At 40.6% G+C, this 25,963-nt stretch overlaps 1 protein-coding gene across 1 annotated transcript; it reads right to left on the bottom strand.

Moving 5' to 3' along the window:
* Nucleotides 1-12,230: 12,230 nt before the first annotated feature.
* LOC131486701 (solute carrier family 22 member 10-like) lies at nucleotides 12,231-17,715 on the bottom strand. Its single transcript, XM_058686584.1, has 3 exons — nucleotides 17,314-17,715; nucleotides 16,061-16,164; nucleotides 12,231-12,276 (listed from the first exon to the last, which is right to left on the bottom strand). The coding sequence occupies exons 1-3, from the start codon at nucleotides 17,713-17,715 to the stop codon at nucleotides 12,231-12,233; spliced, it is 552 nt and encodes a 183-aa protein (XP_058542567.1).
* Nucleotides 17,716-25,963: the final 8,248 nt, after the last annotated feature.

Here is a 25,963-nt window from a genome sequence, read left to right as displayed (position 1 = left end):
TACTATGTGGAATAACAGTGGCGAGAGTGGACATCCCCGTCTTGTTCCTGACCTTAGGGGGAAAGCTCTCAGTTTTCCCCATTAAGGATGATATTAATGTTGGGTCTTTCATATATGGCTTTTATGATCTCGAGGTAAGATCCTTCTATCCTACTTTCTTGAGGGTTTTTATCAAGAAAGGATGTTGTACTTTGTCAAATGCTTTCTCTGCATCTATTGAGAGGATCATGTGGTTCTTGTCCTTTCCTTTAATGATGTGATGAATCACATTGATTGTTTTGTGGGTATTGAACCAGCCCTGCATCCCAGGTATAAATCCCACTTGGTCATGGTGAATAATTTTTTTAATGTATTGTTGGATCCGGTTGGCTAGTATCTTGTTGAGGAATTTTGCATCCATGTTCATCAGGGAAATAGGTCTATAGTTCTCATTTTTAGTGGGATCTCTGGTTTTGGAATCAAGGTAAGCTGGCTTCATAGAAAGAGTTTGGAAGTTTTCTTCCATTTCCATTTTTTGGAACAGCTTCAAGAGAATAGGTGTGAACTCATCTTTAAATATTTCATAGAATTCCCCTGGAAAGCCATCTGGTCCTGGACGGTTTTGGGGGAGATTTTTGATTACTAATTTGATTTCTTTACTGGTTATGGGTCTGTTCAAATTTTCTATTTCTTCCCGTTTCAGTTTTGGTAGTGTATGTTTCTAGAAATTTGTCCATTTCTTCCAGATTGCCCATTTTATTGGCATATAATTGCTTATAATATTCTCTTATTATTGTTTGTATTTCTGCTATGTTGGTTGTGATCTCTCCCTTTTCATTCTTGATTTTATTTATTTGGGTCCTTTCCTTTTTCTTTTTGATCATACTGGCTAGGGGGTTATCAATTTTGTTAATTCTTTCAAAGAATCAGCTTCTGGTTTCATTGATCTGTCCTACTGTTTTGTTGTTGTTGTTGTTGTTGTTGTTGTTGTTGTTGTTGTTTGTTTGTTTGTTTGTTTTGTTTCAATAGCATTGGTTTCTGCTCTGATCTTTATTATTTCCTGTCTTCTGCTGTTTTTGGGTTTTATTTGCTGGTTTTTTTCCAGTTCTTTAAGGTGTAAAGTTAGGTTGTGTATCTGAGAACTTTCTTCCTTCTTTAGAAAGGCCTGGATTGTTATATACTTCCTTCTTACGACCACCTTTGCTGTGTCCAGAGGTTTGGGGCTGTGGTGTTAACATTTTCATTGGCTTCCATGTACTTTTTAATTTACTCTTTAACTTCTTGGTTAGCCCATTCATTCTTTAGTAGGATGGTCTTTAGTCTCCAAGTATTTGTTATCTTTCCACATTTTTTCTTATGGTTGATTTTGAGTTGCATAGCATTGTGGTCTGAAAATATGCATGGTATGATCTCGAACTTTTTGTACTTGTTGAAGGTTGATTTGTGTCTCAGTACGTGAAATATTCTGGAGAACGTCCCATGTGCACTGGAGAGGAATGTATATTCTGCTGCTTTAGGATGAAATGTTCTGAATATATCTGTTAAGTCCATCTGGTCCAGTGTGTCATTCAAAGCCATTGTTTCCTTGTTGATTTTCAGATTAGATACCCTGTCCATTGCTTTAAGTGGGGTGTTGAAGTCCCCTACCATTATGGTATTATTATCAATGAGTTTCTTTATGTTTGTAATTAATTGATTTATATATTTGGGTGCTCTCACATTTGGAGCATAAATGTTTACAATTGTTAGGTCCTCTTGGTGGATAGACCCCTTAATTATGATATAATGCCTTCCTTCATCTCTTGTTACAGTCTTTATTTTGAAGTCTAGATTGTCTAAGTATGGTTAGTTTTGTTGAATCTAATTGGAGTCCTCTGTGCTTCCTGGATTTTGATATCTGTGTCTTTCCCCAGGTTAGGAAAGTTTTCTGCTAGCGTTTGCTCACATAACACTTCTACCCCTTTTTCTCTCTCTTCATCAGCTGGGACCCCTATGATTCTGATGTTGTTCCTTTTTAATGAGTCACTGATTTCTCTAATTCTTAAATCGTGCTCTTTTGCTTTAGTCTCCCTCTTTTTTTCTGCTTCATTATTCTCAATAAGTTTGTTCTCTGTACCGCTGATTCACTGCACTGCCTCATCCATCCTTGCTGCCGTGGCATCTGTTGGAGATTGCAGCTCAGTTATAGCATTTTTTATTTCATCCTGAGTAGCATTTACTTCTTTTATCTCCGCAGAAAGGGATTCTAATCTATTTTTGACCCCAACTAGTATTCTTATTATCATGATTCTAAATTTGGTTCAGACTTCTTGCTTGGATCTATGTTGATTAAGTCCCTGGCTGTCGTTTCTTCCTGTTCTTTCTTTTGGGGTGAATTCCTTCATTTCATCATTTTGAAGGAAGAAAAGGAATTAATAAGGTAAAAAAATTAAATTAAAAAATTAAAAACAATACATACACACAAAGAAATCAAATAAATAATACTAGATGCTAGGTGTGTTTTCATCTGGGTGTTGATAGATTAGAGGAAAAAATGAGGGAAAAAAGAAAAAGAAAAAAATAAAATAAAAGGAAAACTTTTGAAAATTAAAAAAATGAATACAATGAAATGGAATAAAATGAAATGATGGAAGTAAAATCAAATTTGAAAAATTTACAAAAAAGTAAAAAATATTGTAGAAAAGAATGAAAGAAAAATATTTTTATTAAAAATTGAAAATAAAAATAATTTTTTTCTCTTTCTGTATTCAAGAAAAAGAAAAGAAATGAAAAAGAACAAAAAGAAAAGAAAACTGAATAGATGGACCAGAGGACAGACTGAAATATGGTTGAAATTACATCAGTTTCCCCTAGAAGTCAAACTATGAAGCGCTTTATAGTCCTTAAACTAAGCAGGCAGAGAGACCTGTGTTCCTGAAGAGTGAGGTTGGCCCAGTTGGGCAGGGCTTAATGTAATGGCTCTGTTCTCCACTAGACGACGCTGCTTAGCTTACTGGGGTGGATTGTTATGGCACTTGTAGGTGTATATGCGCACGCGCTGGAGGGGTGAAAATGGCATCACCCAGCTACCCAGTCTCTAGTATCTGAACTCTGTTCTCCCCAGTCAGCAATCGCGCACCCTTATTTGTCTCTGGCTTCCATCTACTCCCTGCTTTTACACTGTCCATGACCAAGCCATTAGCTTGCGTGGCGAGTTTTATCTCAGATGCAGCTGTGTTTCCTGACCCCTCACTTCAGAGGGACTGCATCTTTGACCCGTTCTGACCCTCTGTGGGAGGGTCTCACCCAGCAATGGCCAGGTGCCAGCTGCACCCAGAAACATTCGTGGGACTGTGCTGCTGCCAATACCCAGAGACAGCAGCTGGGTGCCAACCTGCCCCAGAGAAAGTTCACGCAATCATGCAGCAGCAGCATTTCAGGTATTATGGCAAATCACAACTCACATCTGGCACCGAGCTTCACCCTTAACATCCTCACTCCAACACCAGTGGATTTGGCCATTTTCCAGGGTCTGCTGGGAACTTTGCGGGTAGGAGGCCACACTGCCTCTACCAAATGTCCTCCCAGCAGGAGAGCCGCCTTTCCCCGTGTGGCCCAAGGGCCCCCCCCCAGACTTCATTCCGCTCCTGGGGACTCACCCTTTCCACCAAAACACCTCCAGGTATCTAGTTGCGGAGTTTCAGACTCTGAGCTCCCACTGTTTATAGAGTCTTAGTGGAATTTAAACCTTCTCCTTTCTCCTTTATCCCTTTTTAGTTCAGTCCCTGTGGCTGTTTCCACTTTTCCACTTTCTCTCCATGTGCTTTTGGAGGAGGTGCTTTTCCCATACTCTCCCCCACCCCCATCTCTGTCCTCTCTCCACCCGCAAAACCAGCTCCCTGCCCTCTGCAGCTTCTCTCTCCCCCAGTTCACCTCTCTGCACCGTGTTCCTGCTGAGTTGTGTGGTTCAGGTTGTGCAGATAGTTGTGTTATCCTCAAATCAGTTTTCTAGGTGTGCAGGATGGGTTAATGTTGATCTGGCTGTATTTCAATGATCACAAGATGCAAAAAAAATTTCCATGTCGTTCTGCCATCTTGGCTCCTCCCTCCCTCATTCTATTTAAAGTGGTATATTACATTGATCAACTTTTTATGATGAGCCATCTTTGTGTTCTTTGGGTAAATCCCACTTGTTTAATATGCAGTTGGATTTCGTTTCCTAGGATTTTACTGAAGATTTTTGGATATACATTCATAAGGAATATTGCTCTGTTATTTTATTTTCTTGTGGTGTCATTACCTGGTGTTGGTGTCAAAACAACACTGGCTTCATAGAATGAGTTAGGAAATTTTCCTCCTCCTTTGTTTTATGGAAGACTTCAAGAGGGAGTGGTGTTAATACGAAATATTAGATGGAATTAACCAGTGCAACTATCTGGCTCTGGATTTTTCTTTGTTGAGATTTTTTTTTTATTACTGATTCAATCTCTACTTGTTTTAGCTCTGCTAAGGTTGTTTATTGCTAAGATTGTCTATTTTTTAGTGATTCGTTTTAGATAACTTGAGTGTGTCTAAGAATTAGTTTACTCTTGTTCTACTTTTATAAGTTGGAAGATGATGTTATTGACTTGAGATCTTTTTTCTGTTTTAACATAGTCATTTATATCTATAAACTTTTCTTTAAATTCTTATTTTAGCTATGCCCCATAGTTTTTTATTTTTATTTTTAATGAGAGTAGGTAATAAGTAAGTGGAGGGGAAAAGTGACCTAAAAACATCAAGACTTCTTATAAAGATAATGTAATTAAGACTGTGTAGGACTGGCTTCAAGAGAGACAAATAGACAATAAAATAAAATAGAGACAGCAGAAGTAGGAGTATATATTAGGCCAATTTTTTGACGATGTTCATAAGGAAAATTCAAATAGGTCTTATTACATACTTCACACTATACGGCAAATTCAATTTAACATTAGGGAGAAGAGAAAGTGGGTGATGGGCATTGAGGAGGACACTTTTTGGGACGAACACTGGGTGTTGGCTGGAAGCCAATTTGACAATAAATTATATTACATAAATAAATAAATAAATAAATAAATAAATCTATATGGAAAATACAAAGCAATAACTTTCTAGAATATAATACAGAAGTATATGCTCTTGATCCTGGCTTAGAGAAAGGTTATTTAAGGAGAAGACATAAAAAGATTTTCCCATAAAGAAAAAGATAGGTAAGTTGAAGTACATTTATTTAAGAATTTAGGATTGTCAAAGAGAACAAATCAAAAGCCAAAAAGCAAACGCAAACAAACAAACAAAAAACCTATAGAGTATAAAATGTATCTGACGTATGTGTGTATCTTACTATAATGAGGGGGCAGAACGATTAGTATAGCAAGTTAGGGCCTTGAACAAATGAAAATATTCAGATGATCGCTATGCTCCTAAAAAGCAGGTCAACCTCATTAGCAGTCTGAAAACCACAAATTAAAGTGCATTACTAGAACCCTCATTTGGTAATGGCTGAAATTAGATCGTGTGACAATCTCAGAGAGTAGTGATGATATGGGTAACTCTCATAGATAAGAGTTGAAAGTCTAAACTGGTGTAATCCACTTCAGTCTACTGTTGGGATAGGAGCCACTGAAGCTGAGCACGCTTGCACTTACTTAGATTTACTCAAGGTGATACACATACCATATGGCATAGAAAATCAATATATATGTCATATATATATGTGTGTGTATGTATATGTGTATACGTCTAAATATATATCAGAAAAATAATTTTTCCATGTCATCTAGATGACCAATTTGTTGGCATACATTTGTCATAGTGTCCTATTATAACCCTTCTTTATTATTTAATATTGCTAGTGATGGCCCCACTTTTATTTATTTATTTATTTATTTATTTATTTATTTATTTATTTTTGTTATTTAAAAATTTTTTTCAATGTTTATTTATTTTTGAAAGAGAGTCAGAGCTGGAGCAGGGAAGGGACAGAGAGAGAGGGAGACGCAGAATCCGAAGCAGGCTCCGGGCTCTGAGCTCTTAGCTCAGAGCCTGATGCGGGGCTCAAACTCACAAACGGTGAGATCATGAGCCGAGTGGAAGTCGGACACTCAACTGACTGGGCCACCCAGGTGCCCCTCCCCACTTTTATTTCTGATTTTAGTTATTTGTGTTATTTCTTCCCGTGTTTGTTTTTAGGTTCTCTGGGTAGAGATATCAGTTTTGCTGATCATTTTTTTAAGTTTATGTATTTTTTTAAATTTTTTTTAACATTTATTTATTTTTGAGACAGAGAGAGACAGAGCATGAACAGGGGAGGGGCAGAGAGAGAGGGAGACACAGAATCTGAAACAGGCTCCAGGCTCTGAGTGGTCAGCACAGAGCCCGACGCGGGGCTCGAACCCACGGACCGTGAGATCATGACCTGAGCTGAAGTCGGACGCTTAACCGACCGAGCCACCCAGGCGCCCCAGTTTATGTATTTTTGAGAGAGATTGAGAGGGAGAATCAGCAGGGGAGGAACAGAGAGAGAAGGAGACAGAGATCCAAAGTGGGCTCTGTGCTGACAGCAGCGAGCCCGATGCAGGGCTCGAACTCACGAACTGCGAGATCATGATCTGAGCCACCCACATGCCCCTAGTTTTGCTGATCTTTTCAAAGAACCAGTTATTTATTTCATTGAATTTATTCTTTCTTTGTTTTCTATTTATCTTCCTTCTAATTTTTATTACCTCTTTTCTCCTAGCTTTGGATTTAGATTTCTTTTTCTACTGCCTTAAGGTGTAAATTATTAACTTTTTATCTTTCTTGTTTTTTATGTCTTTTAAAATTTCTTTAGCTTTATTCAGGTATAATTGATAAGGAAAAACTATATATATTTAAGGTGTATAATTTGATGTTGGGTAGTTGTATGCTGTGAAATGATCGCCACAACCCAACTAATGAACATATCTGTCATCTCACAGAGCTACCATTTTTGAACGTGGTGAGAACACTAAAGATCTACTCTCTTAGCAAGTTCGGAGAAGACAAAACCGTACTGTTAACTACATTCACTGTGCCATACATTACATCTCCAGGACTTTCTCATCCTCCAAAACTGGAACTTTTTACCCTTTCAGCAATATCTCCTCCTTCTGCTACCCCAGAATCTTGGCAACCACCACCCTACATTATGCTTCTCTGATTCAACTATTTCAGATTCCACATATAAGTAAAGTCACACCGTATTTGTCGTGCGTGTGGCTCGCTTCACTTAGCATAACCAGCTTCCCCTCCATTCATGCTGCTGCAGACGACAATATGTCCTCCCATTTTTTAAATTATTATTATTATTATTATTATTATTATTATTTTAATTTGAGAGAGAGAGTGCAAGCAGGGGAGAAGGGCAGAAGCAGAGAGTGAGAGAAAAAGAGAATCTTAGGCAGGATCCACACTCAGCACAGAGCCCCATGTGGGGCTCAGTCCCACAACCCTGGGATCATGACCTGAGCCAAAATCAAGAGTTAGTCAGTCATTCTGGGGCTTTAAATTGCATTTAAAGTAATTATTGATAGGTATGTACTTATTGTCACTCTGTTATTTGTTTTCTGGTTGTTTCTGTAGTTCTCTCTTCCTTTCTTCTTCTGTTGTTCTTTTTGCTTTGTGACTGATGAGTTTCTGTAGTGTTGTGTTTGACCTTCTTTTACTTTATCTTTTGTGTATCTATTATAGGTTTTGAGTTTGTGTTTACCATGAGGTTCGCATAGTGTTATATGTGGTGTTTCCTAAGTAAATAGCAGTCTATATTAATTTGATGGTCATTCAAATTCAAACACATTCTTTATTTAAAAAAAAAAACAAAAAGATGGGGCGCCTGGGTGGCTCAGTCGGTTGAGCGCCGACTTCGGCTCAGGTCACGATCTCGCGGTCCGTGAGTTCGAGCCCCGCATCAGGCCCCTGTGCTGACAGCTCAGAGCCCGGAGCCTGTTTCAGATTCTGTGTCTCCCTCTCTCTGACCCTCCCCCATTCATGCTCTGTCTCTCTCTGTCTCAAAAATGAATAAAAACATTAAAAAAAATTTTTTTAAAGAAAAAAAACAAAAAGAAAAAAGTCTTTCTTTTTCTTTCTTCCTTTCTTTTTCTTTTTCTTTTCCTTTTCCATTTCTTTTATTTTACCTTCTCCACATTTTATATATACCCTGTCATATTTTACATCTTTTTATTCATAGTTTCCTTATGTCTAATTATAGCCATTTCTTTTCCACTTAAAAAAATCCACACACACACACACACACACACACACACACACACACCCTTACCATTTCTTGTAAGACTCGTTTGGTAGTGATAAACTTCTTTGTTTTTTGTTTGTCTGGGAAACTCTTTATCTCTCCTTCAAATCTGAATGATAACCTTGCCAGATAGAGTATTCTTGGCTGTAGATTTTTTTTTCCTTTCAGCACTTCAAATATATCATGCCACTCCCTTCTGGCTTGCTGAAAAATCAGCTGACAGCCTTATATGTTTTCCCTTGTAGGTAACTTTTTGTTTCTCTCTTGCTGCTTTTAAGATTCTCTCTTTAACTTTTGTCATTTTAATTTATGTGTCCTGGTGTGGACCTCCTTGAGTTCATCTTGTTTGTAACTTTCTGTGCCTCTTGGACTTACATGTCTATTTCCTTCCCCAGGTTAGGAAAGTTCTCAGTTGTTAGTCAAATAAGTTTTCTGCACCTTTCTTTCTTTTTTTCTTCTGGGACCCCTATAATGTGAATGTTTGTTTGCTTAGTGTTGTCCAAGAAATCACTTGACCAATCCTATCACTTTTTTTTTAATTTAAATTCAAGTTTACATACAGTGTAGTGTTGGCTTCAGGAGTAGAACCCAGTGATTCATCTCTTACATATGACACCCAGTGCCCGTCCCGAAAAGTGCCCTCCTTAATGTCCATCACCCATGTAACCCAACCCCTCCACACTCCCCTCTCCAGTAACCCTCAGTTTGTTCTCTGTATTTAAGACTCTCTTATGGTTGGCCTCCCTCTCTGTTTTTATCTTATTTTTCCTTCCCTTCCCCTATGTTCATCTGCTGAGTTTCTCAAATTCCATGTACAAGTGAAATCATATGATATCTTTCTCTGACCTATCTTCATTTTTTAAAAATCCTTTCGCCTGTTTTGCTGTTCAGTTTGGATGCTTCCCATTACCTTGTCTTCTAGATTACTGATATGTTCTTCTGCATCCTCTAACCTACTGTTGATTCCCTCTAGTATATTTTTTTATCTCAATTATTGTATTCTTCAACTCTGACTGGTTCTTTTTAATATTTTCTATCTCTCTATTGAAGGCATCCGTGAGTTCTTCCATTCTCCCCAGTCTGGTGAGTATCTTTATCATTATTGCTTTAAATTCTTTAACAGACATAGTGCTTATTTCCACTTAATTTAGTTCTTTTCTGAGGTTTTTTTTCCTCTTGTTTTTTTTTTTCCTTTAGAGAATGTTCCTCTGCCTCCCCATTTTGCTTGACTTCCTGTGTTTGTTTTTATGGATATGGCAGAACAGCTACTTCTCCTAAACTTGAAGGAACAGTCTTGTGTCTGGTTGTCCCCAGTGTAGACTGTGTGTGCTGGGTGGCTTTTGCTAGCTGCCTGGACCTGTGGCTGGTGTGGGCTGGGTGTCCTGGAGCTTTCCACATAGCAGGCACCCTGTCAAAACAGCTAAAGCTGAAGTGGATGCAGGCTGGTGTATCCCAGGGTTCTCTGTGTTGAGGGCACCCTAGCAGGACAGCTGAAGCTGAAATGGATGCAAAACAAGGGTGTCCCAGGCATGCTGTGCAGGGGGTACCTCGGCAGGGTGACTAGAGCTGATGTAGTATGTGGGCTAGGAGGTCCCTGAGCTCTCTATGCAGAGGGTCCCCTGGCAGGATAGCTGAAGCTAAAGTGAGTGCAAGCTGGGGGAGGGGGAGAGCCGAGGCTCTACCCACAGAGGTCACCTTGGCAGAATCGCTGCAGCTGAAACGTATGTAAACTAGGATGTTCCAGGACGTTTTGCACAGGGGGCACACAGAAGAAGTAGCTGGAGCTGAGGCAGCTACTGGGGCACCGTGCACAAGGGGGCTCTTGAAAGGACAGCTAAAGCTAAAATGGACATAACTCGGGGCGGTCCCTGGGCTCTTCATGCAAAACGTGCCCTGGCAGGACACCCGGAGGTGAAGTAGCTGCCAGCTGGGTTACGCCGGGGCTGTCCACCCTGAGGGAAACCTGGCAGGACAGCTGAAGCTGAACTGGGTGCAAGCCAGGGTGTCTCAGGGTGTTCAGTGCGGGGTGACGCGGTAACAGTGCCCAGACTATGCTCCCGTTTGTGCTCTTGCAAGGTGGAAAGGGAGTGTGGACCGTTTCCATCAGCCCCACCCTTCTGGAGAGCATTCTAGCAGCTCCTTTCCACCCTGTTTGGCAAAGTTCTAGGGCTGGCTCTTCGATATGCTAGTTTCTTTTTAAACCCATGGCCTTTTAAGGAAAAAAGAAGGGGAAAATGAAAGAAAAAAAAAATCCACGTTTTATTTTCTGTGCCCCAGCTCAACCGGGGCTGGTGGGGGCCTGTGGATCCAGGGCTTTCCGAGGCAGCAAGCCGGTTATGGCATCCAGACCCTTAAAAGCCCAGAGGAGGGCTTTTAAGGGGGAAGGGGAGCATGAACCCTGAATTTTTCTGTCCCCCTGGCCTGGAGAGTATTCGCACAGCTTCGCCTCTTTGGCTGGTGTCATCTTAGTACTGTCTTTCATATGCTAGCCGCTCTGCTTTTTTACTTTTTTTTTAATGATTTTTTTTTTCTTTTTCAAGGTTTTACTTAAATTCCGGTTAGTTATTATACAGTGTAATATTAGTTCCTTTTTTTTCCTCTGTGCCCAAGGACAGAGGGATCGTTCCTAGTCCTTCAGCACTGTCTGTCCCCACTGCCATTCACAGTGTCGGGGAAGGGGTTCCCTTTGTCACTACCGTCTCCAGTCTCCCCTGCTGTTTTTTTTGCCTTTTTGTCTGTCTTGTGTTGTGCAGAAGCTGTTCGGTTGGCCCTCAGTTCTTCTTCAGGGGGAACTGTTCCATGGTGTGTTCCATGGAAGGGGGACTTCAGGGTCTTCCTCTGTCACCATCTTGGACCAGAAACTCCCTCACCCTGCTATAAACTTTCTTGCTGTTTGTTTAGTGCTCTTTTGTTCCAACTTGAAGAAATGCCTTCAGCACATCTTGTAAAGCAGGTCTAATAGTAACACATTCCCTCAGGGTTTTTTTAAGTTTATTTATTTTGAGGGAGAGAGAGAAAGAGAGAGAACAGAGAAGGGGCACGAGAACCAAAGCGGGGCAGAGAGAAGGAGAATCCAAAGCAGGCTCCACACTGTTCCAGAGCCTGACATGGGGTTTAAACTCATGAACCGTGAGCTCATGACCTGAGCTGAAACCAAGAGTCGGACGCTTAACTGACTGAACCACCCAGACACCCTCACATTCACTCAGTTTTTGTCTAGGAAAGTCTTTCTTTCTCTTTCATTCTTCTTTTTTTTTTTTTAGGTTTTATTTGTTTATAGTTTTTTAATTAATTTTTTAATGTTTATTTATTTTTGAGAGAGAGAGACAGAGCATGAGTGGAGGAGGGGCAGAGAGAGAGGGAGACACAGAATCCGAAGCAGGCTCCAGACTCTGAGCTGTCTGCACAGAGCCTGATGCGGGGCTCAAACTCATGAGCTGTGTGATCATGACCTGAGCTGAAGTCAGAAACTCAAGCAATGGAGCCACCCAGGCGCCCCTTTGTTTATAGTTTTTAAAATTCCAGTATAATTAATTTGTTTTAACCATACAGTGTTTGTTAGTTTCGGGTGTACAATATAGTGATTCACCAATTCTATACATTACTCAGTGTTCTTCATGGTAAGTGTGCTCTTAATCTTCTTCACTTATTCCACTCTGCCCTCTGGCAGCCACCCATTTGTTCTCTATAGTTAAGAGTCCTTTTTTGTTTGTCTCTCCTCCTTTGTTCATTTGTTTCCCAAATTTCACATGTGAGTGAAATCATACGGTATGAAAAGACAGTTTTGCCAGATAAAGTGTTCTTGGTTGGCAGGTTTTTGTCTTTCAATATTTTAAATACATCATTTCACCCTCTCCTGGCCTGCAGGGTTTCTGAGAAACCTACCAATGGTCTTCTGGGAGCCTCCTTGTATGTGACAAATTGCTTTTTTCTTGCTGCTTTCAAAATTCTCTCTTTATCTTTAAATTTTCAGATTTTAGATCTACTGGACTTGGCATTGACCCCTTTGGGTTCTACCTATTTGAGAACTTTGGGGCTTCATGAATCAAGATGTCCATTTCCCTCCCTAGATTTGGGTAGATCTCAGTCATTCTTTCTTTAAGTAAGCTTTCCGCCCCTTTCTGTCTCTCCTCTCCTTCTATGACGCCAATGATGCATACATTATCTCATTGTCCCCCATACATTATGTGATTTTGCCCCATACATCTCATATGCTTTTTGAACTATTGTTCAATTTGTTTTTCTTTCTCTTCCTCTAGCTGGGTAATTTCAAAAGACCTCTCCTGAAGTTCACTTATTTTTTTTCTTCTGCATTATCAAGTCTGCTGTTGAAGCTCTCTATTGAATTTTTCAGGTCAGTCACTGGATTCTTCAGTTCCAGGATTTTATTTGGTTCTTTTTTGTTGTTGTTCTCTGTTGCTTTATTACACTTCTCATTTTGTCCATGTACTGTTTTCCTGATTTCATGTAGTTGTTTATCTGTCTTTCTTATATTTCTTGAACTTCCTTAAGATAATTACAGTAAAACCTTGGTTTGTGAGCATGATTCGTTCTGGAAACATGCTTGTAACTCAAAACACTTATATATCAAAGCGAATTTCCCCATGAGAAATAATGGAAACTCAGATGATTTGTTCCACAACCCCAAAATATTCATATAAAAATGATTACAATATAACATAAAATAACAAAGAAAACACAAAATGTAAAGAAAAATAAACAAATTAACCTGCACTTACCTTTGAAAACCTTCATGGCTGGTGTGAGGGAGATAAGAGAGAGGAGGGTTATCGTGTAGGACAACTTTCACTATCACTAACGGAATCACTGGTATCTGTTGGCTCAGTGGAATCTTTTTCTTTTTATGCAGCTTTAACAAGGAACCTATCCAATGACACTTGCTTCTGCCTCCTTTTGAGGATTTCACACAAATGTGACATTGCATTGTCACTAAACATCACTCTCACTGCTACAGCCTTATTTGGGTGGTGCTTTTCTACAAAATTTTTCACTGTTTCCCACATTTTACTCATCTCTGTAATGTCATATGAAGCGAGGGATTCTTCCGCTTCTTTCTTCTCTTCCTCTGCAGATGAGATGCAGAGGTAGACTTCTTATAAAATCTTGCAATTTCAGCCACTCGCATACCTCATTCATACTTCTCGGTCATTTCCTTCTTAATTTCCACCATAATCATCTGTTTCTTACCATCTTTCTTTTCAACCTTTTCCCGCATAGGGGCCATTGAATACACTTACATGGATGTTGACTACAATACAGTATTAATAAACTTTTGTCATATACGGTATTTAATGTAACTGGCAATAAGGCAGCAGAGGAAAGGGTCTACATCTGCTGGAAGGCTGACAAAGAATGAAGCAAAGCATTCCTCAGCTTACTCTCGTATAGAAAAGCAAAGGACTGTCTATAGGTGCTTTGAAGTGACAAAAAAATACCCTAGGGCCGGTTGTGGGCACCTTCCAACATTCTGAAAAAGCACTGATTTTTGCCAAACACTGTGGCCTGAGATCAAGCATCTGAGCCTGGGAGATAATCATTCCACAATCCCACAGTGAGAAAGAGAGAAGAACCATTGGTTCAGTTGTGACCATGTGACATTTGGTAGCACGTACTACTCATACTGCAAGACATCACTCGTTTACCAAGTTCAAATTTGTTAGAAAGGTTTGCTTGCCTTGTGGAACACTCACAGAACAAGTTACTCAGAATCCAAGGTTTTACTGTATTTTGAATTGTCAAGAAGTTGATGGGAAAATTTTTAAAAATGGGGCACCTGGGTGGCTCAGTCAGTTAAGTGTCTGACTTTGGCTCAGGTCATGATCTCATGGTCTGTGGGTTTGAGCCCCACGTCGGGCTCTGTGCTGACAGCTCGGAGCCTGGAGTCTGCTTCGGATTCTCTGTCTCCCTCTCTCTCTCTGACCCTCCCCCCACCCATGTTCTGTCTCTCTGTCTCTCTCTCTCTCTCTCTCTCTCTCTCTCTCTCTCAGAAATAAATAACATCAAAAAATATTTTTAAGAAAAACTTAAAAAATAATTATTTAAAAAAAGGGGAACTCCTGGGTCAGTCGGTTGAGCATCCAACTCGATTTCGGCCTCAGCTCATGATCCCAGGATTGTGGGATGGAGCCCCACGTTGGGCTCCATGCCGAACGTGAAGGCTGCTTAAGATTCTTTCTCCCTCTCTCTCTCTCTCAATAATAATTAAAAAAATAAGTTGATGACTCTCCATTTCTTTAGGGGCAGTTACTGGGGCTTTATTAGTGTCTTTTGGTGGTGTCTCATTTGCCTGATTCTTCATGATCACATAGCCTTACATTTAAAGGAGCAGACATGTCCTGACTTCATAGACTGGTTTTGTCAGATAAAGACCTTCTCCTGAGTCCCCCAGACTGATAGGACTGCTTCCGAGATCATGGTTGGGTGAAGCTGAAGCTGGGTCGTGTGGCTGCTGTGGGGTCCACAGTCAGGCCAGGTTAGTGGGCTTTTTACTGGTGATAGGGGTTGGTGTGGTTCCTGCCAGGCCCTTGGTCTGGCAAGACTGCCCTGGACCCTGGAGAGCAGGGCCACAGGGCTGCTTCAAGGTCTGTGGTGAGGTCTGAGATCAGTGGGTCTGTTATCAAGGTCACCAATGAACAGGGCACTTCCTGGGCCCCTTGGTGGATGAGGCTTGTGGCAGGATCACAGAAAAGTAGGTCTGGAACTGGGTCTGTAGGGGGCAGGCTCCTTTCAGGTCCCTAGCCAAGACCATGATCAGTAGGCCTGCTGCTAGAGTGTAGGCCTGCCTTCTCAGGGCTGCTCTTCTCAGTCTTGGCCTCTACTGAGCTTTTGAAACCTCTGACCTGAATCCCATGGTTCCCACAAAGGCATCTTGTCTGTGGATGACCGTTAAATCCTTGTTTCTATGTGGAGATAAGGCTGGGGACCCCCTCTTCTTCCCTCTTGTGGACGTGGTGTTTCTCTTTTTTACCTTTCAATGTAGGTATTTATAGCTATCAATCTCCCACGGAGCATTGTCTTCACTACATCCCATAAGTTTTGGTACGTTGAATTTTTTATCTAATTCATCGCTGAGTATTTTCTAATTTCCTTGGTGCTTTCTTCCTTGACCCGCTGGTTTTTTGTAAGCATGCTGGTTGATTTCCATGAATTTGTACGTTTTCCAGTTTTGCTTCTGCTGCTGATTTATAGTTTCACTCTGTTGGAATCAGAGGCAATGCTTTGTATAATTTTGATCCTTTGAACTCTACTGATTCCTGGTTTTGAGCCTTAAATGCAGTCTAGCTCCACATACACTTGGAAAGCGTGTGTGTTCTGCTGTTGTCAGGTAGAGAGTTCTGCACATGTCTGTCAGCCTTGCTGACAGTTTACGCTGAAGATCTCTATCTCCTTACTGTGCGTTATCTCTGTCTTCAAACAGGCTGAACCCGCCGTCTTGGAGTACCTTTCCCTCCCTGCCCATAGTTTACTCCTTCTCATCTTTCTAAATGGAAATTATGGTATTATGGAATCTATGGAATTATGGTACCTCCCTATAAATACTGTTCTGAAATGCCCCCAGGTCTCATGGAGATGTCATTTCTGTGTCCTGTACAGAGATATCTGTGCAGCAAAATGGCACTTATCACACACTCTAATTCTCCACCTCCATCTCTAGCTCCGTGGGAACCAAGGCAACCCACAACAGTATAAACTGTATATTGGAACTCAGTAAAGACTTCTTTATGAAAGAGTTCATTATAAGCTGATGAAAACACCATAGAATAAGGGCAGCAGTGAGCTGGAGACACTCACCTGTCCGAGAGACGGCCGTATATGAAGCCTCCCACCAACATTCCAGCCATGAATAGGAATTGAACAACTGATCTCTGTGACTGATAATTACATACGTGGTCCCACTGGAAGAGAAGGAAACCAGCACAGGGGAGTTTCACAGCAGCTCACAGTCCCTCAGTGTTCACTTGCTGCCACAACCATCAGTGGACATGCTCTCCAGCCTCCCTCTCCTACATTTACTTACCCATATCATCCAAGTCTCAATTTAAGCATGACTTTCTCTAGAAATCCTCAACTAAATCTTCTAGGTTATATTAGGGGCAATCTTTATATTCACTTAGCATTCCATACCTCAGGGGTTCTCAATCTTGGTCACACACTGAAAACATTGAGGAGATTTTCTAGAATACTGATACCCGCATTTCTCACCTAGAGTGAAATACACTGATTTGCTTGTCTGCGAAGTATCCAGGGCATGGAGATTTTTTTTTTTTTAATTAATACAGGTATTTGCAATTTGTGACTAGGCTGAGAACAAGTGACCAAAAAATAATACGTTATATCAAGTATTTACTTGTCTAATCATTACTATTCACCTTATATTTAAAGATCTCTGATATGGAATTCACGTCTAGTTGGTTGATTTCACTGGCCTCAAATTCAATGTAAGTGCTTGGCAATTAAGAAGATAATAATCACAGGGCACCTGGGTGGCTCAGTTAAACATCCGACTTTGGCTCAGGTCATGATCTCATAGTTCGTGGGTTCAAGCCCCGTGTCGGGCTCTGTGCTGACAGCTCAGAGCCTGGAGCCTGCTTTGGATTCTGTGTCTCCCTCTCTCTCTCTACCCCCTCCCCCTCTCAAAAAGAAATAAACATTAAAAAATGTTTTAGGAGCACCTGCATGGCTCAGTCGGTTGGGCATCCGACTTCGGCTCAGGTCATGATCTCATAGCTTGTGAGTTTGAGCCCCACATCAGGCTCTGTGCTGACAGCTCAGAGCCTGGAGCCTGCTTTGGATTCTGTGTCTCCCTCTCTCTCTCTCTCTCTGCCCCTAACCCACTCACATTCTGTCTCTGTCTCTCTCAAAGATAAATAAGCATTAAAAAAATGTTTTAAAAAAGAAGATAAGCAATCTCTATTTGCTAAAAGAATGAAAGAGAGCTGACTGACTACAATACCTACACAGTAACTGAACACTTGAATCATGCTTATTCTGTCATTCTAAATACCCAGACTTAGTACTCACAAGAGGTAAAAGGGGCCTCTTACCTCAGACACAAAGGTAGAGAGGAAGGAGCTTTGGTCATAAACCCAGCCGTCCAGACAGGCCTCTGTGTCTGGCTCAGTCATATTGGTGAAGGTTCCATTCAGATGACGAAGCTGCCAGTGGGGATGGATAAAGCGCTGACATTTCTCTGGCCTCGATTCTGAGTTCAATGCGATGGCGATTCTGAGGAGGGCCTCAGGGCTGAGGATCCCAGTATCATTAGCAGAGACTGTGTCATTGTCAAGGATGTTCACCCAGCAGCGATGACCAGGAATGGCTGCAGTGAAGTTCTCCAAAATCATATGGCATAATAGCATCAGCATGAAGGGAAGAACTAAAATTATCTGAAGGATATGGAATTTCCCCAGGCCACCATCCTGATCCAGGAGCTCCTGAAAGGCCATTGAGTATGAACAGGTGATCCTCCAGAGGAGACACAATGACTTTATGGAGATAAATTCAAAGGGACAAAAAGGCTTCCTTTTATTTTTTTTTTTTTTATTTTTTTTAAATTTTTTTTTTTTTTTAATGTTTTTTATTTATTTTTGGGACAGAGAGAGACAGAGCATGAACGGGGGAGGGGCAGAGAGAGAGGGAGACACAGAATCGGAAACAGGCTCCAGGCTCCGAGCCATCAGCCCAGAGCCTGATGCGGGGCTCGAACTCACGGACCGCGAGATCGTGACCTGGCTGAAGTCGGACGCTTAACCGACTGCGCCACCCAGGCGCCCCAAGGCTTCCTTTTATTAACTCGCACTACGTCAGTGTGACCTCACACCAGCTTCTTATCAATGGACCTCACTCACATCACTCCTGCAGCAGAGCAGTGGAAACGGGATCCCCAGCCCTTTTGGAACCAGGAGGCGTTAATTTTTTAGCAGAGCCACAGAGAAAATTATATACCAGGGACACTTCTGTTGACAAAGAAATCTGTTTAAAATTTTAATCTCTGAATGTGCTTCCCCTTAGTGACCTTTCACAGCAGCTTCTGAAATTAGCATTGGACTTTGTCATGTATTTAATCCCCCTAATAAACTAAAATAAGCCTGCTGTGCAGTCTTCAATCATTTCCGGAAAAAGAAACTTGAGCGACAAAAAGAGAATGGTTGTGTGATTTTTCTGTGGAAAGAAAAATCAAATACTTTTCTTGTTTAGCGCCGAATTTAGATTAAGATAACAAATAAGATCCTTTGTTGTTAATCAAAACAAAGTGAAATGTAGTGCAATTACTACATTTTGGTAACTGATACTACACTTCAGTTTCAATCACCTTAGGAATCTTAGATTCCTTGCAATGTAGATACAGAAGGAAGGCAGCGGTAAGTTCACGTAAGGGTTTATTTTCTCAAGCTTTTTTTTCATTTATGTAATATATTTGAAGATCTTTTCGGTGCTAGTGTTTAGAGTCCTGATTAATTGGTGATTTCATCATTATGAATGAGGCTTCTTTATCTCTGATAGTGTTCCTTGACTTTAAGCATGTGTTTTCTCATACTTATATAGCCATTCCAAGTTTCTTGTACTTAGGGTTTGCATATAAACTTCTAATCCCTTAGGTATTTTTTATTTTTATGTATGTATGTATGTATGTATTTTAATGTTTATTTATTTTTGAGAGAAAGAGAGAGACAGAGCATGAGCAGGAGAGAGGCAGAGAGGGATCAAGACACAAAATCTGAAGCAGGCTCTAGGCTCTGAGCTGTCAGCATAGAGCCAGATGTGGGGCTCAAACCCAGGAACCACATGATCATAACCTGAGCCAAAGTCGAATGCTTAATAATGACTAAGCCACCCAAGCGTCACTAGTTAACATTTGATTGAAATGTTTGTTGAGGGGTGCCTGGGTGGCTCAGTGGTTTGAATGTCCAACTCTTGATCTCAGTTCAGGTCTTGATCTCAGGGTCCTGAGTTTGAGCCCTGTGTTGGGGTCCACACTGGGGTGAAGCCTACAAGAAAGAAAGAAAGAAAGAAAGAAAGAAAGAAAGAAAGAAAGAAAGAAAGAAAGAAAGAAAGAAAGAAAAGAAAGATTTATTGAGATTATTGTAGAATCACATGTAGTTGTAAGAAACATGAGAAACTGTGTGCAGTTCCCCTAGCTTCCCCCAATAGTAATATTTTGCAAAACTATAGTATAATATCACAACTGGGATATTGATATTGATACAAACCCACTGATCTTATTCAGATTTCCTCGGTTTTACCTGTACTTGTGTGTGTGTGTGTGTGTGTGTGTGTGTGTGTTTACTACTATATGGTTTTTATCACATGTGCAACTTAGTGTTCCCACCACCTCAATCAAAGTAACAAACAGTTCTATCTCCACTCGTATCCCTCATGTACGGTTATAAGTAATAACTCTTTCCTGCTTCTGTCATTCCCTTTTCTACCTTTGGCAACTACTAAACTATTTCCCGTTTTTTTAAGCTTCTGCTAATTAAAAATTGTTTTATATACAGAAAATAATATGGGAGAGTGACGTCATCAAAATGGTAACATAAGCTGTTCCCAACTTCAGTCCGCCACAAAAGAAGATCAACTGGCAACTGTCCATAGAAAGACACCATTGTGAAAATCCCAGAACCCAGAAGTGAGGCTGAAGCAACACTGGAACCACAGGATCACATTGGAAGAGCAAGAGGAGTGGCTACACTCTGACCATATTGCCCCACCTCCACGCCAGCACGACACCACACTGAGAAACTCCATCCTGAGCCTACAGTGTCTCCAGTGAGGAAAAGAGAACTCAAGGTAGACATCAGTTCCCTCAACATTGGGAGTTGCTTCCCAGAAGGTCCGGCCAGGTATCACCTCATGGGGATTACTGGGGAAAACTGCAGGGCTCCACCACTGGGATTCAGATAGGGATGAAGAAGGGACAAAGCTTACATTAACCAGTGCTTAGATCTTGACAGACCATATTCCTGTTTGCAGTGGCATCGAGAAGAGAACCCAGCCAGTTTTTCTGCCCATCGGCAGAGCTGAGCTGGAGGCCCCATCTTGACAGGGAGCTCAGTTGGTAGCTCTGTCTGATTTGGGTCCCCAGCCAGCAAACTATACCAGCTGTGGAGCTGGTTATGCAGCCCTGCCCTGGAAGGAAAGCATATTCACAGTCCTGCCCAGCTGCTGGGTATAGCCTCCATTCCCATTAAGCCAGGAAGTCTAGCAAGGGAACCCAGGTATCCATAGAGCCCATCCAGTGGTCTCACTTGGATAGGCATCCAAGACCAAGTCTTTCTCAACTGTTAAGAATAGCCTCTGGCCAGGACAAACTTATGGAGAATAACGAAGCAGAAAAAAAAAAAAAGAAGGAAACTAAGGGAAAGAGCAAGACTTAAGAATTGGAGAAATCAGTGACTCATTAAAAAGTAACAACATCAGGGGCGCCTGGGTGGCTCAGTCGGTTGAGCGTCCGACTTCGGCTCAGGTCACGATCTCGCGGTCCGTGAGTTCGAGCCCCGCGTCAGGCTCTGGGCTGATGGCCCAAGCCTGGAGCCTGCTTCCGATTCTGTGTCTCCCTCTCTCTCTGCCCCTCCCCCGTTCATGCTCTGTCTCTCTCTGTCTCAAAAATAAATAAACATTAAAAAAATTAAAAAAAAAAAAGTAACAACATCAGAATCATAGGGGTCCCAGCCGATGAAGAGAGAGAAAAATGGGTAGAAGGGTTACATGAGCAAATCATAGCAGAAAACTTTCCTAACCTGGGGAAAGACACAGACATTAAAATCCAGGGAGCACAGAGGACTCACATAAGATTCAACAAAAACTGACCATCAACAAGGCATATCATAGTGAAATTCACAAAATACTCAGGCAAGGAAAGAATCATGAAAGCACCAAGGGAAAAAAGTCCTTAACCTACAAAGGGAAGACGTTTCAGGTTTGCAGCAGACCTATCCACAGAAACTTGGCATGCCAGAAAGAAGTGGCAGGATATATTCAATGTGCTGAACTGGAAAACTATGCAGCCAAGAATTCTTTATCCAGTGAGGCTGTCATTCAAAATAGAAGGAGAGATAAAAAAAATTTCCCAGACAAACAAAATTAAAGGAGTTTGTGGCCACTAAACCAGCCCTGCAAGAAATGTTAAGGGGGACTTTCTGAGGGGAGAAAAGATGTATATATATACCCAAAGCAACAAAAGATTAGAAAGGACCAGAGAACATGACCAGAAACTCCAACTCTACAAGCATCATAATGGCAATAAATTCATATCTTTCAGTACTCACTCTAAATGTCAATGGACTAAATACTCCAATCAAAAGACATAGGGTAACAGAATGGATAAGAAAACAAGATCCATCTATGTGCTGTTTACAAGAGACCCACTTTAGACCTAAAGACACCTTCAGATTGAAAGTAAGGGGATGGAGAACCATCTATCATGCTAATGGTCAACAAAAGAAAGCCAAAGTAGCCATACTTATATCAGATAATCTAGACTTCAAAATAGGGACTGTAACAAGAGATGAAGAAAGGCATTATATGATAATTAAGCTGTCTATCCACCAAAAAGACCTAACAATTATTTTTTGGCTTTTTTTCAATATATGAAATTTATTGTCAAATTGGTTTCCATACAACACCCAGTGCTCATCCCAAAAGGTGCCCTCCTCAATACCATCACCCATCCTCCCCTCCCTCCCACCCCCATCAACCCTCAGCTTGTTCTCAGTTTTTAAGAGTCTCTTATGCTTTGGCTCTCTCCCACTCTAACCTCTTTTTTTTTTTTTTTTCCTTCCCCTCCCCCATGGGTTTCTGTTAAGTTTCTCAGGATCCACATAAGAGTGAAACCATATGGTATCTGTCTTTCTCCGTATGGCTTATTTCACTTAGCATCACACTCTCCAGTTCCATCCACGTTGCTACAAAGGGCCATATTTCGTTCTTTCTCATTGCCACGTAGTACTCCATTGTGTATATAAACCACAATTTCTTTATCCATTCATCAGTTGATGGACATTTAGGCTCTTTCCATCATTTGGCTATTGTTGAACGTGCTGCTATGAACATTGGGGTACAAGTGCCCCTATGCATCAGTACTCCTGTATCCCTTGGGTAAATTCCTAGCAGTGCTATTGCTGATCATAGGGTAGGTCTATTTTTAATTTTTTGAGGAACCTCTACACTGTTTTCCAGAGTGGCTGCACCAATTTGCATTCCCACCAACAGGGCAAGAGGGTTCCCGTTTCTCCACATCCTCTCCAGCATCTATAGTCTCCTGATTTGTTCATTTTGGCCACTCTGACTGGCGTGAGGTGATATCTGAGTGTGGTTTTGATTTGTTTTTCCCTGATGAGGAGCGAAGTTGAGCATCTTTTCATGTGTCTGTTGGAAGACCTAACAATTGTAAACATTCATGCTCCAAATGTGAGAGCACCCAAATATATAAATTGATTAATCATAAACATAAAGAAACTCATTGATAATAATACCATAATAGTAGGGGACTTCAACACTCCACTTACAGCAATGGGCAGATAATCTAAACAGATAATCAACAAGGAAACAGTGACTTTGAATGACACACTGGACCAGATGGACTTAACAGATATACTCAGAACATTTCATCCTAAAACAGTAGAATACACATTGCTTTCCAGTGCGCATGGAACATTCTCCAGAATATTTCACATACTGGGACACAAATCAGCCCTCGCCAAGTACAAAAAGATCGAGATCATACCATGCATATTTTCAGACCACAATGCTATGCAACTCAAAATCAACCACAAGAAAAATTGTGGAAACATAACAAATACTTGGAAACTAAAGACCATCCTACTAAAGAATGAATGGGCTAACCAAGAAGTTAAAGAGTAAATTAAAAAGTACATGGGGGTGCCTGGGCGGTTCAGTCAGTTAAGCATCTAACTTTGGCTCAGGTCATGATCTCACAGTTTGTGAGCTTGAGCCCCACGTTGGGCTCTGTGCTGACAGCTCAGAGCCTGGAACCTGCTTCAGATTCTGTGTCTCCCTCTCTCTCTCTGCCCTTTCCCCACTCATACTCTGTCTCTCTCTCCTTCAAAAATAAATAAACATTAAAAAAAATTTTTTTAAGTACATGGAATCCAATGAAAATGATAACATCACAGCCCAAATTCTCTGGGATGCAGCAAAGGCAGTCATAGGAGGGAAGTATACAGCAATCCAGGCCTTTCTAAAGAAGGAAGAAAGTTCTCAGATACACAACCTAACCTTACACCTTAAAGAACTGGAAAAAGAACAGCAAATAAAACCCAAAAACAGCAGAAGACAGGAAGTAATAAAGATTAAAGCAGAAATCAATGCTATTGAAACAAAACAAAATAAAACAAACAAACAACAACAACAATACAGTAGAACAGATCAATGAAACCAGGCGCTGATTCTTTGAAAGAATTAACAAAATTGATAAACCCCTAGCCAGTTTGATCAAAAAGAAAAAGGAAAGGACCCAAATAAATAAAATCAAGAATGAAAGAGGAGCTATTACAACCAACACAGCAGAAATGCAAACAATAATAAGAGAATATTACAAGCAATTATATGCCAATAAAATGGGCAATCTGGAAGAAATAGACAAATTCCTAGAAACATACACTACCAAAACTGAAACAGGAAGAAATAGAAATTTTGAACAGACCCATAACCAGTAAAGAATCAAATTAGTAATCAAAAGTCTCCCAAAAAACAGTCCAGGGCCAGATGGCTTTCCAGAGGAATCCTATGAAACATTTAAAGATGAGTTAACACCTATTCTCTTGAAGCTGTTCCAAAAAAATGGAAATGGAAGAAAACTTCCACACTCTTTCTATGAAGCCAGCTTACCTTGATTCCAAAACCAGAAAAAGACCCCAGTAAAAAGTGGAACTATAGACCAATTTCCCTGATGAACATGGATGCAAAATTCCACAAGATATTAGCCAAGCGGATCCAACAATACAATAAAAAAATTATTCACCATGACCAAGTGGGACTTATACCTGGGATGCAGGGCTGGATCAATATCCACAAAAGAATCAATGTGATTCATCACATCATTAAAGGAAAGGACAAGAACCACATGATCCTCTCAATAGATGCAGAGAAAGCTTTTGACAAAATACAGCATCCTTTCTTGATAAAAACCCTCAAGAAAGTAGGGATAGAAGGAGCATACCTCGAGATCATAAAAGCCATATATGAAAGACCCAACATTAATATCATCCTCAATGGGGAAAACTGAGAGCTTTCCCCCTAAGGTCAGGAACAAGACAGGGATGTCCACTCTCGCCACTGTTGTTCCACATAGTATCGGAAGTCTTAGCCTCTGCAATAAGATAACACAAAGAAATGAAAGGCATCCAAACTGGCCAGGAGGAGGCCAAACTTTCACTCTTTGCAGATGACATGATACTCTATATGGAGAACCCAAAGGATTCCACCAAAAAACTGCTAGATCTGATCCACGAATTCAGCAAAGTTGCAGGATATAAAATCAATGCACAGAAATCGGTTGCATTCCTAGACACCAATAATGAGGCAACAGAAAGAGAAATCAAGGAATCGATCCCATTTACAATTGGATCAAAACCCATAAAATACCTAGGAATAAATCTAACCAAAGAGGTGAAAAACCTATACACTGAAAACTATAGAAAGCTTATGAAAGAAATTGAAGAAGACACAAAGAAGTGGAAAAAGATTCCATGCTCCTGGATATGAAGAACAAATATTGTTAAAATGTCAAAACTACCCACAGCAATCTATATATTCAATGCAATCCCTATCAAAGTAACACCAGCATTCTTCACAGAGCTAGAACAATCCTAAAATTTGTACGGAACCAGGAAAGACCCCAAATTGCCGAAGCAATCTTGAAAAAGAAAACCAAAGCTGGAGGCATCACAATACCATTTGTATGTTGCAAAATGATTACCATCATAACCTTAGCTAACACCTCATTTGTGTCACAAAATTATAATTACTTTTTTGTGTTGAGGACGTTTAAAATCCAGTCCTTTACCAAGGTTAAAATCTATAATACAATATTTGCTATAATCACTTGGGTATGCATTAGAACTCCAGAACTTATTTATCTACTGCTTGCAAGTTTGTATCCTTAAACAGCTCACCAATTCCCCCACTGCCCAGATCCTGATAACCACCATTCTACTCTCAGTTTCTAAAAGTTTGGCTTTTTTAGATTTGACATACAAGTTATATACAATATCTATCACCCTCTCTCTGACATATCACATAATATAGTGCCCCCAAAGTTCAACATGTTGTCTCAATTGGCATAATTTTCTTCTTTCTCATGGCTGAATAATATCCCACTGATATATATACCAAATCTTCTTTACCCATTCATCCATCAACGAACACTTAGGGTTTTCCACATCTTGGCTATTTTGAATCATGCTGCAATAAACATGAGAGTGCAAACATCTTTTCAACATCTTGATTTCATTTCTTTTGGATATATACCCACAAGTGGGATTGCTGGATCATATGGTAGTTCTATGTTTAACTTTTTGAGAAACCTCCATATTGTTTTCCATGGTAGCTGCACTAATTCACATGGCCATCAACAGTGTACAAGCGTTCCCTTTTCTCCACCACCTCGTCAGCACTTACAGCTTGCCTTCTTGATCTTAGCTATTCTAACAAGTGTGAGGTGATATCCCACAG

This window comes from Neofelis nebulosa, chromosome 10 (assembly GCF_028018385.1).
Source record: "Neofelis nebulosa isolate mNeoNeb1 chromosome 10, mNeoNeb1.pri, whole genome shotgun sequence".
In the NCBI taxonomy this organism is placed as follows: Eukaryota; Metazoa; Chordata; class Mammalia; order Carnivora; family Felidae; genus Neofelis; species Neofelis nebulosa.
This window is presented reverse-complemented; position numbering and strand designations above follow the sequence as displayed.